General features: G+C 41.1%; 1 protein-coding gene across 2 annotated transcripts in view; it reads right to left on the bottom strand.

The window, feature by feature from the left end:
• The window catches only part of crb2.L (crumbs 2, cell polarity complex component L homeolog), an 84,292-nt gene that overhangs the window by 6,441 nt on the left and 57,889 nt on the right, over positions 1–19,962 (bottom strand). For both annotated transcript variants that reach the window (XM_018229554.2, XM_018229553.2), the window contains exons 7-12: positions 18,982–19,923; positions 15,769–16,325; positions 13,099–13,264; positions 11,412–12,270; positions 9,508–9,624; positions 608–728 (exon numbers count right to left, since the gene is read on the bottom strand). In XM_018229554.2, coding sequence (XP_018085043.1) covers positions 608–728; positions 9,508–9,624; positions 11,412–12,270; positions 13,099–13,264; positions 15,769–16,325; positions 18,982–19,923 — 2,762 coding nt within the window. The remainder of the gene's footprint in view (positions 1–607; positions 729–9,507; positions 9,625–11,411; positions 12,271–13,098; positions 13,265–15,768; positions 16,326–18,981; positions 19,924–19,962) is intronic.

Raw genomic sequence — 19,962 nt, 5'->3', positions numbered from 1 at the left:
TGCTCCCCTTTATTTATAGACCCACGCCCGCCCACAGTATCACGGGCGGGGCAGGGCAGGCGGAAGTCTATAAATTCCGGCGCCGGCAGTCCTAGGTTGTGGGGAGAGCAGGAGAAGAGCTCAACCCGACCCACGCATTTTGTCTAGGGGTCGGTCCGAATCCACCTGACCCGCGGGTAAACCTGCGGGCCTTGGGTCGGTCCACACATTTCTAGCGTGCGCGGCTATTCTGACCCGCGCCTGATTTTTCACAGGTGAATTTCTGCAAATTTATTAGCCGGCGGCATAACGCGGAAATTCTCTGCGAATTCGCACCTGTAGAATTTATTCGCCCATCACTAATTATATACTGTTATACTTGCAATTCAAGCGACATAGCATAATCCAGTTATGTTTATATAGGGAGATGTTTTGTACAGGATAAGGTATTCATAGGATTCCAGGATTCCAGCCATTATGACATATATAATCTGAATATCTGGTAAGTGAAAAGCATAAGCTATGCTCTAAATTTTTTGCTTTTTGAATGGAAAAACCTTAACCACATTTATGTTTATCGTGACTTTACATAAAGGATAATAATAATTTAGCAATAAATAAGGCTTACCTCACAGCGCACCCCACTAAAGCTGGAATTGCAGATGCATTTGAAGGTATTCACAGAATCCTGGCAAGTTCCACCGTTGAGACACGGGTTTGATTCACAATCATTGACATTCATTTCACACCTGAAAACCACAAAACTTTACTCTTGGAAAAAACCTTAACAAACAGAACAAAAAGAAAAAAACAAAAAAACAAATTCGACAATCAAAGTACTGTCTCTTTAAAAAAACCTTGCCGAATTAAACCTGCCGAAGTGCTATGTTAGCCTATGGGGACCTTCTACAGCATTTTTCTACGTTTTTTTAAGTCAAAGTAAAATCGTTCGATCGCTCGATTCGAAGGATTTGACTTTGACTGCAAAATATTCAAATTCGATTTACTTCGAACCTTGATAAATCTGCAACCAAGTAGTATACACATATTCATGCACGCATACGCCAAGCCAGATATGCATACATACACGACAAAGCAAGACACACATACTAATGCAGACATATGCCATTCCTCCCAACATTTAGAAAATAGAAAGAGGGACAAAAAGATTTGCCACAAGGAGCTCGGCAAAATGGTTTGACCACGCCCATTTAATGGCCACACCTCCTAAATACCACATCCATTTTACAAAATTTGTCAGGTTATGGAAAGTTTGAACACATTTCTGGGGGTTTTAGGGTCATGTTTTATGTATTATTACAGTTTTGCTAATGAAGGTGAATTGCCCTTTAAAGGGGTTGTTTATCTTCCAAACACTTTTTTTCAGTTCAACTGTTTTCAGATTGTTCATTTTTTTTTTTGCATCTAAGTTTAAAGTTGAATGTCCCTGTCTGTGGTGTCTCAGTCTGGCAGCTCAGTAATTCAGGTTCGAGTCCTGCAGTGGGTTGGGTACCCGCGGGTTACCCGCAAAAACTTGTGGTACCCTGCGGGTAGAAGTTCCTGGTGCGAGTCGGCGGTTCTGCAGGTTTGCGGGCCGCGGGTCTTCTCAATAGGGATTTTTACTCCTTTTTTCTGACCACCCCCACCCCCGATGATGTCACTTCCGGTTTACAATGACATCACTTCCTGTTTTACTCCTTTTTTTCTGACCACGCCCACTCCCGATGATGTCACTTCTGGTTTGCAATGACAGCACTTTTTTTTCTGATCACACAAACTCCCGATGATGTCACTTCCAGTTTACAATGACAGCACTACCTGATTCTTGATGGTCAGCGGGTCCGGGTTGCGCATAAGGTACTTGCGGGTTGGGTAGCGGGTCCAATCGGGTAAGAATGCGGGTTGCGGGTCTGGGTTGCAAGTTGCAGGTACAGGTCGGGTACAGGTTACAAAAAATGGAGCTGCACAGGACTGTAATTCAGGTGCAGATTTTGAACTGTTATAATTTTGCAACATTTAGTTGATCCATTTCTCAGCAGCATCTCTGGAGTATTAGCAACTATTGTATCAATTCTAACAGCTGCCTGTAATAAAACTCAGTAGTTATATGCAGGCCGACCCGATACCCGTGTGTTTACCCGCGGGTCGGGCGGGTTCGGGTCGACCTCGCAGTGAGAGTGCCATCTTCAAATGCCAGCTTCTGACTTCCGGGTTCCAGTTTTATAGTCTTGCGTCTGCTCGCCCCTCCCCTTTTGTGACATCATTGTGACATCATCGGCAAGGCGGCACGGGTCTATAAAAGGACCTTGGAAGCGCAGGTGCGGGTGGGCGCGGGCTGGAGCAGGGAGGGTTGTTGGAATACATGCAACAGCATTCATGCTTAAACACTGGAGTATTAAAATGGTCACAAGGTGGCGCTGTGAATATTGTTAATGTATAATTGCAATGATCTTTGCTGTTGTTTTTTCTGCACTCTGTTGTTTTTCTTTTCTATCCACCATATTGATTTTGATCTTTCACACTGTTAAATGTGCTCTGTATTATCCCTGAGTGATTCACAAGTAAATCCTTTTCCAAGTTGCTGTGCTGAGTGTTCCCTGTGTGATCATCATAAAGACCAACTCTGCCAACAGGTTATGGGCCCAGGCACAATCCAACTCAGTGAAAAGACTGACACAAGGAATCTTCCAGAGGTTCTGTGAACTACAAAGCACAAGTAAGAATCACAGCTTATACAAGGAAGTGAGGCAGACATGGCTAGCAGCTCAGAACTTAAACTAGCAGTGGCTAAACTGAATAATGAGAATTATCAACTGTGGAAGTTTAAAGTAGAAATGCTGCTATCCAGAGATGACTTGTGGGAAGCTATAACTACAGATAGACCAGATGTTAATCACCAGGAATGGGATAAGAAAAACAGACAGGCACGGGCAACAATAAGTCTGTTAGTGGAAGATGAACAGCTTATTCATATAAGGCATCAGAATACTGCTAAAGGCATGTGGGATGCATTGCAAAAACTGCATGAAAGATCCAGCCTGAATAACAAACTATTCCTGCTAAGGAAACTATACCAGATGAGATTAGGTTCAGGAAAAGACATGCAGGAGCATATAAATGCAATGTTGCAGGTTGTGGCACAACTCCAGGCAATTGGAGAGGATATAAAAGACAGCCACGTATCAGCCATACTTCTGTGCAGTTTACCTGAATCATACAGTGCACTGATTAATGCCCTGGAAACAAGGCCTGAAGCTGAACTAACACTAGAATTTGTCAAAACCCGGCTCATAGATGAATACATGCGCAGAAAGGAGCAAACATTTGACAATACAGAAAGTAATACTGAGGCAGCTCTTAAAGCCACAGACACAAAGCTACATAAGAAAGAGAGCAAAGTTTGCTTCAGATGCAAGAAACCAGGACACTTTAAGAAAGACTGTTCAATATGGAAGGCAGAGCAAAGGGCAAAATTTCCAAGAAGTTTTAAACAAACAGTCAGAACTACAGTGAATGACAATGATAGAGATCAGTGGCACGGAACTTTTAAAGTAACAAACACCCTTTCAAACCAGAACTGGTATATAGATTCAGGAGCAACAAGTCACATGACAAGCGACAGAAACTTCTTTACAGAGTTTGATCCAAATAACAAAGAAACTATTTACCTTGCAGATGGAAGTAGCACTACAGCTGAAGGAATTGGGCATGGAATTCTTATTTGTCACAATGCTGACGGACACAGATTGCCTATACCAATAAAGGATGTGCTATATGTTCCAAAACTAGAAGGTGGGCTCTTATCTGTAAGGAAACTGGGATCCAAAGGACTTATCACAAAATTCCAAGGTGACAAGTGTACAATCCAGAATGGAGAAAAGGTCATCACAACAGCCATAGTGGATAAGCATCTATATCGACTGGACACAGTAAAGGAGCAAGCAAGACTCTGCACACAGGGGCACAACAACTGCATTCACATGTGGCATAGACGTCTAGGTCACAGACATCCAGGTGGCATACAAGAACTGATTAGGCAGAACCTGACAAAAGATCTAGTATTGTCAGCCTGTCCAACTTTCGTGAGATGTGATTGTTGCATCAAAGCTAAAGCTACAAGAGCAACTCCTCCAAAGGTAAGCCAGAACAGAGCTTCAAAAACGCTTGACCTTATACATAGTGATGTATGTGGTCCTATGCGAGTGCCCACACCAGGAGGTAATAGATACATAGTGACTTTAACAGATGACCATTCAAGATACACAGTCACATATCTAATGAAAAACAAATCAGAAGTGTTTGAAAAACTGCAAGATTATGTGACAAAGGCAAGTAACAAATTTCAGAGAAAACCACTTGTGTTCAGAAGTGACAATGGCGGAGAATTCACTGGACACAAAGTAGAGAATTTCTTAAAACAGCTTGGGATAGAGCATCAAAAGACTGTCCCATATACACCAGAACAGAATGGGGTAGCTGAAAGGAAAAATAGAACCCTAACAGAAATGGTCAGATGTATGCTGACTGATTCAGGACTATCTGAAAAATACTGGGGTGAAGCAGCAATGACAGCTACTTACCTGCAAAACAGATTGTACTCCAAATCTGTCATGAAAACACCATATGAACTGTGGCATGGTGAAAAACCCAGTGTTAAACATATCAGAGTTTTTGGGTGCAAAGCATTTGCTTACATTCCAGAAGAGAAACGCAGCAAACTGCAAAATCGGGCAGTGGAAGGTATCCTTGTTGGATATGCAGAAAATTCCAAAGGATACAGAATTCTGGATCCAAAGATTGACAAGGTGGTGATCAGTAACAGTGTAACATTTATTGAAGACCTAAGAGATGGTGTAATGACTTCACTAGAACAAAGACGAGAAAAGGTGAAAGATACTGAACAAGTAACATGTACATCTCCAGAACAAATAGTTGAAGTTGGCACTGAATTTGACACCACAGATGAGCAGACACAACCAAGCACTGACAATGAACCAAGGCGTTCAATAAGAGAGAACAAGGGCAAGCCACCTGTTCGACTTTCATACAAAGCAAATACAGCCTGCATATGTGAACCTACATGTTGGAAAGACGTATCACAACTTCCAGAAGGGGAAGCCAATAAGTGGATAAAGGCTGCTGAAGAGGAGATAAAATCTCTGCATAACAACCACACCTGGAAGCTTACAGAACTACCAACAGGAAGAAAAGCTATTGGCTGTAAGTGGACTTTTAAAATCAAGTATAACACTGATGGTACAGTTGAGAGATACAAAGCAAGACTAGTAGCCAAAGGATATTCTCAAAAATATGGAGAAGACTATGATGAAACATTTGCTCCAGTAGTTAAGCACACTACAATTAGGACTCTGCTCACTGTAGCAGCTGCAAAGAAAATGCAGATAAAGCACTCTGATGTCAAAACAGCCTTCTTACACAGCGAGCTAACAGAAGAAATCTACATGGAACAGCCACAGGGATTTGAGAATCCACAAAAGCCAGACCTAGTATGCAAACTCCAGAAAGGGCTCTATGGCCTCAAACAGGCAGCTAGAGCATGGAATATGAAAATTAATGATGTGCTCACAAAAGAAAAATTTCAAAGGAGCAAAGCAGATCCCTGCTTGTATACTAAGAAACTGACTGGTAGGTGGATCTTTGTACTCATATACGTGGATGATCTGTTAGTATGCTTTGAGGAAGAAGGGGATCACATCAAACTACTACAAGCTCTAAATAAGGACTTTGAGACCAAAGACTTAGGTGACATAAAACATTACCTTGGCATACAGATTGAAAGAGAAGAAGATGGCAGTTATCTTCTGAACCAAAGTCACAAAATACAAGAAGTAATTGAAAATTTTGGGATGAATGATGCAAAACCAGTTAACTCTCCTATGGAAACAAATTACTTAAAGGAAATGAACAATGAAGTTGATTTGCTACCAAATAACTGTCAATACAGAAAAGCTATAGGAAAACTGCTTTACATTGCTACAGTTGCAAGACCCGACATCGCTACAGCAGTGGGATTTTTATGCAGAAAGGTGTCTAAGCCAAGTCAGATGGACTGGAATGCTGTAAAACGGGTCATACGTTACTTAAAGGGAACAATACATTTCAAGTTAAAGTTGCCTGCAAGGGGCAAATGTAACCTGATTGGATTTGTTGATGCTGACTGGGCTGGAGACTCAAGTGATAGAAAATCTACTAGTGGACACTTGTTTCTAATCTCTGGTGGACCCATTAGCTGGACCAGCAGAAAACAGTCAACTGTGACACTTTCTTCAACCGAAGCAGAGTATGTTGCAGCAGCACAAGCAAGTCAAGAGTTAATTTGGCTAAGACAACTGTTAGCAGATTTGGATCAAAAGCAGATGGAACCCATTCAGATGTTTGAAGACAACCAAGGGTGCATTGCACTTGCACAGACAGAACGAGTCAACCCAAGAACCAAACATATTGATGTAAGGTATCATTTCCTAAGGGACTTGCAAGAGCAAAGACAGCTTGACTTAAAATATTGTCCAACTGAGGACATGGTTGCAGATATGCTTACCAAGCCTCTACATGCAAAGAGACACTTGGAACTGTTAAAGAAGAGTGGATTATCAGTTTAAGCCTTTCACTGTTGAGAAGGGGTGTTGGAATACATGCAACAGCATTCATGCTTAAACACTGGAGTATTAAAATGGTCACAAGGTGGCGCTGTGAATATTGTTAATGTATAATTGCAATGATCTTTGCTGTTGTTTTTTCTGCACTCTGTTGTTTTTCTTTTCTATCCACCATATTGATTTTGATCTTTCACACTGTTAAATGTGCTCTGTATTATCCCTGAGTGATTCACAAGTAAATCCTTTTCCAAGTTGCTGTGCTGAGTGTTCCCTGTGTGATCATCATAAAGACCAACTCTGCCAACAAGGGTTAGGGTCGGGTGCGGGTCAGGAAAACCCTGACCTGCACATCACTAAAACTCAGGGATTTTGCTCAGCGGGGACAAATATAAGAAATGTATCAACTATATGTATCAATTTAGAACAGTTTACAGGGTCATCGACCCCCCCGAACTGCTTTAGAAGGTGAAAAATTACACTTAGAAAAATGGTCGACACATAGAAAATAGAAAGTAATTGGAAAAAGTCTTTACTTACGGTGAACTACCAAGTGAACTGAAAAAAAGTGTTGGAAGGTGAACAACCCCTTTAAGCTGCATGTCACAGTCCCCCCCCCCCCCCGACCCAAAAAAATTGCTTATCTTAAATTGTTACAATTGCTTATTTGCTTATCTTAAATTGTTACAAATGTATCTAATTGCAGCTCTGCCATGTATTCTGGGCTCTCTGCCAAAAGCATCTTATGTAATTACGTTTTAGAAACTGTATAATTTTCTGGCTGTTCAGTGCAGGAGATCAAAGAGAGACTCGGGACATTTCACTAACAATCCGGGACTGCGGATTGAGCTGTCAAAATTGGGACTGTCCAGCAAAAAAATGGGACAGTTGGGAGGTATGATATGCAAAGCAGGATTTCCATATTTGTACACATATGGCAGGCAGAATATGCGTACTTTTGCACACATAACACCAAGCATGATATACATATACACAGGCATATGCTAGTCATGATATACATACTAATACACACAAATAAGATGCATAGTATTCATAATACAATTCAGTCTTGCAATGGTTTCATGAGCTCTCAGTATATACTATATAATACTGTCACTAGGTGGCAGCCACATATACAATTATGAAATGTGTCCATTTACAGAGAAAAGTTAAAGTGATTACTGACACCAACAAAAACTACTCTTCAAAATATTAATGTACATTAAAAGAACCTATAGGTATCATTTTTTGCTGATAGGTCTGCTATTGTAAGAGTTATTTGAAACCTGCCTTTTTTTTTTTGCAATCTGACTTTTTCTAATGCTAATGGACTACTGCTGCAGAAATAAAGCAGCCCCCTTATAGAGTAATATACTGTATGTGAACAGATAGGCAAACCCTTTTATAGCAAAATTATAAATAGCATGCAAAGACAATGATATGATCGATTAAAAAAAAGGTTTAATTTCTGCTGTCAGAGGGGCTCATTTATAAACGCTGGGCAAATTTGCATGCTGGGCAGCAACCCATAGCAACCAATCAACTGCAAGTAAACAATGAAAGCAAATATCTGATTGGTTGCTGTGGGTAACTGCCCAGATGCAAATTTGCCCAGCGTATACAAATGAGTAAACTAAAATGCTGGGATGTGTTTGGGGTAATGTATTGGATTTCCATGAACAGTACGCCAATGCACCAAAGCATCACTCCCACGAGTCCCACACAAACTTATGTGGGGTTAAAGGGGACCCGTCACCCAAAAATATTATTCCAAATCCTATTTTATCATGTTAGTCAAGCAAAATGAACTCTAATTACACTATATAAATTATTTGACTCTTGTTTCCTTCAGTCTGGGAATTCATAATTATAGCAAGCAGGCAGGAGCCATTTTGTGGACACTGTTATTAAGACAAGTCTTGTATCATCTCAGAATCTTGTTTGTGCACCAGAATGGAGGACCTGATGTCCATCCCCATGCACTGGCTACACAATTAAATGGTGAAGAGAACTGGGGGAATGTGTAGAGAGCAGTGACATCTAGGAAGTGCTGAATGGAAAGTGAAAGTAATTGTCTGCCCCGCCTCTATGCCTCAGGCATAGAGGAGGGGCAGCCAATATTTGATTGACAGCTGAGATTTTCAAATGAGTTTGCAACAGCTATGAATGCTTTGATAAAAAAAAGGATTTGTATTTCATGTTTAATTTGAAAAGGAATTTTATTATACAGATTTATGTGTCTGGGAGACAGGTCCACTTTAAAGGCAAGCTGTATAAAATGTAAAAAATCTTGAAATAGTGACCGCACATGCAGAGTGAGCACAGCAGAGCTCACAGGCACCATCTTCTTCTCTTCGGTAATCTTCATGTGGTCGTCTTCTCCTTCTGCAATTTTGATCTCTTTTGGCGCATGCGCAGTTGTTGTGAACCAGAAGTTTGCTCCAACTGCACATGCGCCATTACGCGGTTCACTTCTCGAAGATTACCGAATAGAAGAAGATGGCGCCCGTGAGCTCAGCTACGCTCACTCTGCATGTGCGGTCACTATTTCAAGAGGGGACAGAATTCTGGTGTAGGGGGAGTCAGGGAGGGGGGCCAACTGAGGGGGGGCAGTGGTGAAATAACATTGCAGGGGTTTAGTTCTCCTTTAAATAATAATAATACTGTATATTGTGAGTGGGTCCCTAAGCTCAGTAAGTGACAGCAGCATAGAGCATGTGCAGTGAATCAGCAGAAAAGAAGATGGGGAGCTACTGGGGCATCTTTAGAGACACAGATCTTTACCTTTACTGCTAAAGGGCTGTGGTTGTCTTGGGCTGGTACAGAAACCCAAAACATAATGTACAACTTTTCTAGCTACTTGTTTAGTTTCACTTTCCTTGTCCTTTAAAGGGTTCTTCATCAGATAACTTACCTTCTGCCACTGAAACCTGGTCTACAAGTGCAGTTCGCTCCCCATATTCCACTGTCGCATTTGCCTCCATTCAAACATGTGAAGTTTTTATTGCACTGCTCAGGTGGATAAGGCCATCTGTAGGGTAAGAATTGTATTGTAGTTAATGCCACCCTCTGCTCCACAGTAGTTACACCCCTGCTTCATAGCAAAATAACCATCTATCAGAAATGCAGACAGGATTGGGTAAACCAGATCAAAATGTACAGATTGTATCTCTGGTTCATTGTAGGAAAACGGTTTTATGTGTATTTATATTTACAGCACCTAGTAAGCTGTGAAAAAGAGACTATTGGTAACAGAATAAATCCCACACTAGTCAGCAGCGAATATGTATGAAATTGTAAGGAGGGAAATGTATCTGTAAATAGTTATCTGGATTTCTTGCTTTGGACAGTAGGTGGCAGCAACCCCTAAGGTCACATTTTAGGCATATTGTATGTAGGGCTCAGGTTATTCTACTCTAGGGTATCTGAGATACTGCTAGTGAGGGCAGTGTGCTGGACACTCCAGAGGAAATGGTAACGTTTAACAGGACTTGGCAGGCACCCACTTTTGCCTAAAGAGAGTGATATTCTGAAACAATTAGTAATTGGTTTTCAATTTGTATTACTTGTGTTTTATGTGTAATTTAGCTTTTTATTCAGCAGCTCTCTAATTTGCAATTTCAGCAATCTGGGTGCAAGGGCCCAAATTACCCTAGCAACCATGCACTGAGGACCTGAATAGAAAAACGAGTAATAAAACGTAGCAATAACAATAAATGTGTTGCTTTACAAGGCCTTCATTAGATGGGGTCAGTGACCCCTATTTGAAAGCTGGAAAGCTGAATTCAGAAGAAGAAGGCAAATAATTAAAAAAAAACTATAAAAAAAAAAGAAAAAGTGTGACATGGTGTAACCGTGGATGATTTACACACAGCCATTCATAGATGTGAAACAGCTTAACGGGGAACTCCACACAAACATAAATTAAATTTTTTGAAAAGTAAACATATTTTCAAGCAACTTTGCAGTATACATCAATTAAAAAATATGCAGACTTTTCATGATTTATAATGGTTTGGAACAGTTCCCTAAGCCTAGCCCCCTGTTCTTCTGCTGATCTGTCTGACTACTTTGCTGAGCTGGCTGACTACTTTTACTTTGTATGAACAGCCATCTGTCCTTAGCCTGCATCCTCCAAACCCGACAATTCCCTGCACACGAGATTTCAATATGGAACAGAACGTTACAGTGCAATGCATTGTGGGTTATGTAGTTCCTGCATGCTGTCTGTAAGCTGTGGAGTAGTTGTTACAATTTGTAATATCAGGATTTCAAATGATGCAGAAAGAGAAGAACTGTTAAACAGCTGGATTTCAGCATAGAAAATAGCATTTATTCATACTTTTTGAAGAAACCGGTAACTGTGATGGATATATCAGGGGTTTCTGTGTTAGGTGGGCCTCTTTATCAAATTTTGGTTTGGAAGCCGAAGTTCTACGTCTGGTTCACTGCACTTTTGAGCACAGTAAAGGTAACCACAAGAGCCAATCAGGTATGATCTCCAATGGGACGAAGAGCATATGAGGACCCACACATGACATGGCCTCCTTCCTAAAAGCAAGACGTGAAGAAGGGCTAACATGGTGCATCGTCAGATGACATTTTCTAACCTGCCCGTTTCTAGAAACAACCAGAATCTACAGTACATGGATGAAAATGACCATAAACCCATAGATAATTGTACGTGTGTGTGCAGGTATGACCAGCTTGAAGCTACCACGAGTGACCAACTTACAAAAACAGATCTGTAGCCCAAGGTTAGAAACAAGGAATAATAGTGTATATAAAACAGATGATTTTGGTAAGTTTTATACTTACTGGCAGTAAGTCCCTGCAAAGTTGGTTGGGCACTTGCAAGTGTAGCTATTCACACCATCAACACAAATCCCCCCATTCAGGCACTGATGGTGCTGACAGTCATTGATGTTGATATCGCAGTTCCTGCCGGCATAGCCTGTCTCACAGCTGCACTGATAATTAGCCTCCAGGTCCATACAAAAGCCATGGAGACATGGGCTGGACTTGCAGTCATCGATGTTGATCTCACAGCGTTGCCCATTCCACCCTGTCCTGCACACACAGCTAAAGGAGTTAAAGATGTCCTGGCATGTTCCATCATGTAGACAGGGGCGCTCAGTACAGACATCTGCCCCTCTGCATCCCAACTCCAAAGCATCAGATTTCCTTATAAATTGATCCTGTTGTGGCAACACATGGTCTGTAAATGGAAGGTAAATACCTCCAATAGACACAGTGCCCAAACATCCAGTGTAATCTTCTGCCAATATAATGGAAATGTTATTTCTCAAAAAATTCAAGTCACCTTCCCACCGAAATGCTTTTTGAGCACTGTCATCCAACTGGAATGTCCACTGAGAATTCGCTTTAGTTGCTCTTTCCATGGATATTACTACTCTGTGCCAGATAGCATCAGCAACTTCTATTGTCTCATTAAGCTGGACTCCATCCACATTATTTCCACTTTGTAGATCAATGAACAAGTAACCCTCCTGAATTGCTATGAGCACAGAATCCACATTTAAGGAAGCCTGGAGTAAAATGGCATCTCTGTCTCTGGTTCTGAAGGTCAATGAGATGGATGTAAGATCGCGTTCTTGTGAAATAATGGGTGTAAATACCGCAGAGCTGTGGCCCTGGAAACTCGCATTGGCCAGACCTGCAGACGAGGGAGAGGCAGTTATCTCAGCATTGCGTTCATATATTATAGGGCATGAGAATAAACCTTTGACACACAGAGATTTTTTTACTGCACCAAGAATGTTGACTAGACTAGTATAACACAATTTTGAGTGGGGCAGTAAGAGGCAGAATCTGTGATTTCTCTATTGGTGGGCTCATTGATCAACACAGGGCAAATTTGCCCATGGGCAGTTGCCTATAGCAACCAATCGGCGATTAGCTTTTAATGCCAGCTGTAAGTAGAACAAAGAATGCAGCAATTTGATTGGTAGCCATGGGATACTGCCCATGGGCAAATTTGCCCAGTTTGATAAATGACCCCCAATGTCTTAAAAGTATTTTTGCTATAGGAATATAGGGGGGAGCAAAATGGCCAGGAAAAATATGATGGTGAGAAGTGAAAGGCAATGAATAAGGAGGGACTTTAAGACAGAGAAAAAAAGGGAGAAAGGTATAAAAAAAAATGCTTAAGGATGGGGATAAAACATTACAGAAACATGACAAAAGGTGAAAGGAGAAAAAGAGAAGGCAAAAAGGAGAGAGTTAGTAAAACTAGTAAAAAGATAAGAAAGACCATTTGAAAGAGTAGAGGTAGAAAATGCAGAAAAGAAGATGGAAGGGTTGGCTTACATTCCATCAATAGGATTTTACTGTGTACTGTGCAGGGTTCTCTTTACCTAAGGGTTCTCTTTAACCTTCTATCAAGTTATGTATGTTATCTGTATGTTCAAAGTATACACCCACCTACTGTACAGCCCTGCAGAATATGTTGGTGCTTTATAATAATTATACAAAAGGTTCTTACACACAAATCCGTTGGGAACATCCAAGCAAGTAGAGTCTGTCGAGCAGGGATACCGTTCACACCAAATGGGCTCCTCACACGTTTTTCCAGTGAAGTTGGCCGGACAGCTGCAGACAAAGTCATTCCAGGTTACTGAGCAGTTTCCTCCATTTCTGCATGGGCCTTGCTGTAAGGACAGATGAACACATACACGACAATGTTACTACCGTATATACTCGAGTATAAGCCGTCCCGAGTATAAGCCGAGGTACCTAATTTTACCTCCAAAAACTGGGAAAGCTTATTGACTCAAGTATAAGCCAAGTATAAGCCTAGGGTGAGAAATGCGGCAGCTTCTGGTAAGTTTCAATCAAAAAATTTAGGATTTCTGCTCCCATTGGAGGTGCCGGCGTCTCGTTTTTGGACGCCGACGACCATTCTTGGATGCCGGCGACTATTCTTGGAGACTATTCTTGGACGCCGGAGACTATTCTTAGACGCCAGTGACTATTCTTAGACGCTGGCGACCGTTTTTGGGCTTGACCCGAGTATAAGCCGAGGTAGAGTTTTTCAGCATAATTTGGGGGCTGAAAAACTCGGGAGTATATACGGTATTTCCTATATCGAAGCCATGCCAGTTGGTTTTATTATTCCAAATGTAATGTCTTCAGTGTATGGACACAGAACTTAGAATATATATGTATGACAAGGGACAAATGCAACTAGGAGGACTATCATCACATCAAGGCAACTAAATCTCTAGTAACTATGACGAGTGTTGACTCCCTTCCCAATAAAACGTTTTTATTCCTCAGCTTTCATAAATGAAATAGGGCTCAGCTGCAAGCTATATTCATTGATATTAATGGGCTGTAGCTCATAAACAAGAACACACATAACACGGATACTACGCATGGGTGTGATTTGAGTTATGTTTCTATCTTTTTAGCAGAACTGAAGGTGAACAAAACCTAAATTATAAGCAAACGAAGTACAAATGTCTATGTAAAAGTTAAAAACATTGGCAGGCGGTGTTATTTAACTCCATTACCGACAGATTTTTTTTTTTGGTAAAAAAAGGTGATTTGGCTAGGCAACAAGTTTTTTGTGTAATACAGGTATGGGACCTGTTATGCAGAATGCTTGGGACCTGCGGTTTTCGGATAACAGATCGATCCGTAATGTTGATCTTCATACCTTAAGTCTACTAGTAAATCTAAACATTAATTAAACCCAATAGGCTGGTTTTGATTCCAATAAGAATTAATTATACCTTAATTTGGATCAGTTACAAGGTACTGTTTTATTATTACAGACAAAAGGGAAATACTTATTAAAAATGTGGATTATTTGGATAAAATGAAGTTTATAGGAGATGCCCTTTCTGTCATTCGGAGCTTTCTGGATAGCGGGTTTCAGGATAACCATACCTGTATAGTCTTAAACCTGTAAATGGATAGGCTACATCATTGACAGGCAAAGGATAAAATCTTGCTTTCTCCTTCTTACTTCTGTAAAACCCCTGTATTATACTCAGAGGGGCTAACTTGAGTATTCTTTAGTAAGCATAGGCATGGGAACTCAGAAAAGAACCCAATCATGATCAAAGCTATATTTGTTTTGGATAAGCTCCCAAAATATTTATGCATATGTACATTAGTTATGCTAGAAATACCATTATGGGATCAATTGTCCAGAATGCTTGGAACCAGGGATTTTCCAGATAAGGGATCTTTCCATCAACTTTAAGTTACATTTTAATATTTTATAGAAGGGTCAATTCTAAGCAACTTTTAAATTGGCCTTCATTATTTATCTTTTATAGTTTTTTAATGATTTGCCGTCTTCTTCTGACTTTTTCCAGCTTTCAAATGGGGGTCACTGACCCCATCTCAGGCCCGGACTGGCAATCTGTGGGTTCTGGCAAATGCCAGAGGGGCTGCTCTAAGGTCCCATAGACAGTGGGCTGGTGGAGGACTATCTGGGCCTCTGAGTAATTGCAATGCCAGGGCCTATTTTGACTCCCAGTCCAGACTTGCCCCATCTAAAAACAAATGCCGTAAAACTGACATTATAAGGCTAAGCCTGCCCCTAATGGGAGGGCTAAATACCTTCCCATATGGCATTTAGCCCTCCCATTGGGGGCAGGCTTACCCTTATGATGCCAGTTTACATGTCTGTCTGGAAGATTGCTCTTTGAGTGCCTGCTCTACTACTATATGGTTTAATTGTGAGTTCCTGATTTCACGTTTTTCTGCAATTAATTGCTTTGACGGCAGAACTGGATTTTCTTTCTCCCACTAGCAGGTTTAATAAAAACTTCACCAGGTTTTAGGTGGCAAGCTTTTTTATTTTTACCAACAACTAGGGTTACCTTTTCTGGAAAAAAAATACCGGCCTTCCTATATATTTATCTTTTTTCCCTATTAATAACATTGGGATCAACCATCATTTTTACCGCCCAGGCCGGTAAAATACCGGCCAGGTGGCAACCCTACCAACAACTCACTTGTGGAAATGAAAAAAGCACTTGGTTTGTTACATTCCAGTATAGAAGGAAGCCAAAGCAATGGATTACAAAAAATGTAAATGAGTACAGGAACGCACTGGCAGTTTCTGCAAACCATTGCATGGCTGAAACATAGGAGTCCAGTTTACAAATGTGTTGTGTGTCGGTCTTAGCATACTCACGTGGCAAACATCATCAGAGATGCAGTTTTGCGTGACATTGGTGTTGTTCCCAAGGTATAAGGTTTCTTGTGCATTTATCTCCTCCGCAGGGAAGAACTCCAAGTGATAATTATTAATCCTTACATCTTGAAGACATCCTTTGAAAAACCCGCCCCAAAACATAGTACTGTCTGTTGTAGCCAAACCACCCACATGAACTGTATCTCCTTTGTTAATGGTCACCGGTGGCAACTTTCCCAGGTAAACTTCCTGCTGGAGTTCAGTGACTGTAACATTCCCTTCCCTGAAAGAAATACTTATAAAGTACTTCATGCCATCACTGACGTTCTTCTTAAAAACCAGAGGTTCTGCAGATGGTGTCTCAATGTGGACCCAGCTATTATTCAGGTAGATGCTGAAGTACGGTATTGCTCCATGGCTGATTTGCAGTAGGAGTCCATCTGATTTTAGGGTTCTGATAAAACCAGATACATTGAAAGACGTTCCTAAATCTTGATTGAGTTCAAAGTATGCGTGGCTTGGATTTCCCTCCCAGAAGAATGTTCCTGCTACATACTCTGCACAAACAAAGCAGAAAGATGCTTGTGGTCAATGCATAAATGAAGCCAATGGAACGTTGAACCTCACACTCTACTATTTGCGCATTGGATTCATATTTTCTTACATTTATTGCTTTTCAAAAACGTTTTGAACTCTACAAGAATTGTGCATTACAGAACCCGCTTTCCACACGCTTCAGAGTGTCAGATTACTCCTGTTACTCCATGTAGCACAAAACCAAGAGAAAAGTCCTTATTCTAGGAACTGGGGGCAAAGATAAGAATTTTGGGAACTTTTCATATCTCTTCAGATAACAATGAACCAAGAGCCAGCAGTTCAATAACACTCAAAGTCATACAAGCAACATGCAACCAGCCCGATGTCATGACTGTGTTATAAAGGACAATTGCTCCTGACATACTGTATTGGGCAAGGACAGTTACTGGATAAAGCAAGCATATGTTAGAGTGAAGGAGGCAACATACCTTCAAGTTACATGATTATTGTTGGAAAGCCAAAGCAACAATAACCATGTATTTATAGGTCCCTGGTAAGGCCTCATCTGGAGTATGCAGTGCACAAGAGGGATATAAATGAGCTGGAGAAAGTGCAGAGATGTGCAACTAAATTGGTTAGAGGGATGGAAGACTTAAATTATGAGGGTAGACTATCAAGGTTGGGGTTGTTTTCTCTGGAAAAAAGTAGCTTGTGAGGGGACATGATTACACTTTACAAGTACATTAGAGGACATTATAGACAAATAGCAGGGGACCTTTTTACCCATAAAGTGGATCACCGTACCAGAGGCCTCCCCTTTAGACTAGAAGAAAAGAACTTTCATTTGAAGCAACGTAGGGGGTTCTTCAGTCAGGACAGTGAGGTTGTGGAATGCACTGCCGGGTGATGTTGTGATGCTGATTCAGTTAATGACTATAAGAATGGCTTGGATGATTTTTTGGAAAGACATAATATCAAAGGCTATTGTGATACTAAGCTCTATAGTTAGTATAGGTATAGGTTAGTATAGGTATGGGTATATAGAATTTAATTAAAAGTAGGGAGGGGTGTGTATATGGATGCTGGGTTTCAGTGTCGGACTGGGACACCAGGGGCACACCAAAAACCCTTAGAGCAGGGCCCACCCAAAAATCCTTAGACCAGGGGCCCACTCTAAGTATTATCTACTTCCTCTCCTCACTCAACCTCTATTCTCCTAGTATCTTTCCTTTACATACTATAATCTATTATTCCATCTATTAAGTCTCTATATTCTCATAGAAACAGGAAATGGCCATGAAATAAGCCAAATGTTTAGCATCATGGGCGCCCACTGACACCTGGTCCCACCGGGAGTTTTCCTGGTATCCCTGTGGCCAGTCCAACACTGCTGGGTTTTCATTTGAACTTGATGGATTTTTGCCCAAATTCACTAAAGTTCGAAGTGACTAACGCTGGCGTAATTCCGCCAGCGTGACGTCATTTCAGAGATTCGCACATTCACTAATGTGCGCAGCAGTACTAACGCTAGCGAAAGAGAGAACGCTAGCGATGATTCGCACGCTATTGCCAGGCGCATGATCGCCCATCGAAAAGACGTAACTTCGCTAATTCAGGGGGGACGCTAGCGTTGTTTCGCACTAAACGCTGGCGAATTTGCGGGCTGGCAAATAAATGTAACTCCGCAAATTCATTGAGATGCAAATTTTACTGAACGTTACTTCCTTTGCTCGACTTGCCTTCGCCACCTCAGACCAGGCGAAGTGCAATAGAGTAGATAGGGATTGCTTCAAAAAAAGTTGGCGTTTTTTCATTTTTATGGGTGATAGGCTGAAAAAGATCGAAAAAATTTTTGGGGCTCCTCTCCTTCCCCCCTACATTTCCTAACTCATGTCAACTTAACTATACAGTGGACACATGTGTAGGGCAAAATAAAAATTTTATTTGCTGTTTTTAAGGTTTCCCAGGCTTGTGTAGTGATTCTACATATACCTCCTTTGTAATTTGAATTTGGCGCCGTATGCAAATTAACCATCGCTAGCGTAACTTCGTCATTTAACGCTAGCGCAACTTCGCAACCTTTAGCTACCCCTGAGCGCAACTTCGGATTTTAGTGAATTTGCGTAGCGCTGGCGAAAATAGGCCTGGCGAAGTGTGGCGAAGGCGTCGCTGGCGCATTTTCGCTGCTTAGTGAATCACCCCCTTTGCCTTTTTTCAACCCAATTTAACTTTGTAACTATGTAACTGCAACAAAATCAATTGTTTATGGTAGATGCTATCACTACCAAACGAAAACCCATTTCTCAATGAAGTGAAAGGAAAACAGAACTGTTAATTGGCTCATGTGACCTAACATGTATGGTTTGTTTGGTACGTTTGTGTGCACCGTGAATCATAAGATCTCAGGGAGCGGCCCTTATTTTTTAAAATGGCGATTTTCTATTTATGATTACCCAATGGCACATACTACTGAAAAGTATATTATCAGCTGCCATTACATGTACTCGTCCATCAGATTGTAATTCTTTTGCTATGAGCAGAATATGCATAAATGTACAAAGATAAAGATAATGACAAAACATTTTCATCTTGAATTCAGCTTGAATGCAGTGAAGGCTGAATAGCTATAATGTTCCTGGAATTGAGAAGTATAACATTTAATGAAAATACACTTACCCTGCATACAGGTGGGACCTTTATAGGGTCTGATGCATTCACATGTAAAGCTGGACCAGAGATCAATGCACTTTGCACCATTTTGACATGGGTTTGGATGGCACAACTCTGCCTTACTGCATCCGAGTTCCATTCCAAAGGACTGGCCACTGCTAAAATTGCGTGGCAGCCGAGTAAACAAGTCAATAACCAAGTCCTCCAAGCAGCCAGTGAAGTTTTGCTGACTCAGAGTGTTTTTGATTAAGGCCTCTTGACCAAGTCCTCCGATAAACACTGAACTGAAAGATTCTGGAAGGTAAGGATTAAATCCTCCAATGACCTGCCGTTTTCTGGAGCAGAATCCGTTGCTGCAACCATCATGAGAAAGACTGATCTTCAAGAATAAATTTGATATAACGTCAACCTCCACATTGTGCCAGTGGCCATCGTTCACCTTGTGATCGCCAATAACTAACTGAAATAACCTTCCGTTTCCTTTCATCTGTGTGTACAGAAATCCATTATAAAGCTCAAGTATGAGAAATGTCTCTTCATCTCCACGGTACATCAGAACCATGTCGGGTAATGTTGTTCTAAATCTCACTGACGCATTGCTTAGATACGATTCATTACTCAAAGGTGAATCATACATAATGTACCCCTGGCCCAAGAAGGAAAATGTTGTTGGGGTTGAACAATTTTCCCCAACAAACCCTGGTTTGCATTTGCAGGTATAACTGTGGCTTTCTTCATTATATAAAGGGATGCACTCAGCCCTGTTTTGGCAGCTGTGCTCCAAGCATCCAACCAATTTTACAGAACAGTTTTTACCACCCCATATTGTCCCATCCTGAGCTGCTGGTGGACAAATGCAGAAATAGTCAGCAACTCCATCTTCACAGCTTGCCCCATTCTTACATGGGTTGTCCTCACACTCATTGATGTTTATAGAACAGCCAACACCTAAAAGATAGTAAAGTCAAGATTATTCATCGTTTATAC

The sequence above is a fragment of the Xenopus laevis genome, chromosome 8L, assembly GCF_017654675.1.
Source record: "Xenopus laevis strain J_2021 chromosome 8L, Xenopus_laevis_v10.1, whole genome shotgun sequence".
In the NCBI taxonomy this organism is placed as follows: domain Eukaryota; kingdom Metazoa; phylum Chordata; class Amphibia; order Anura; family Pipidae; genus Xenopus; species Xenopus laevis.
Note: the sequence above shows the minus strand (reverse complement) of the source record. Positions and strands in the feature narration are given on the sequence as shown.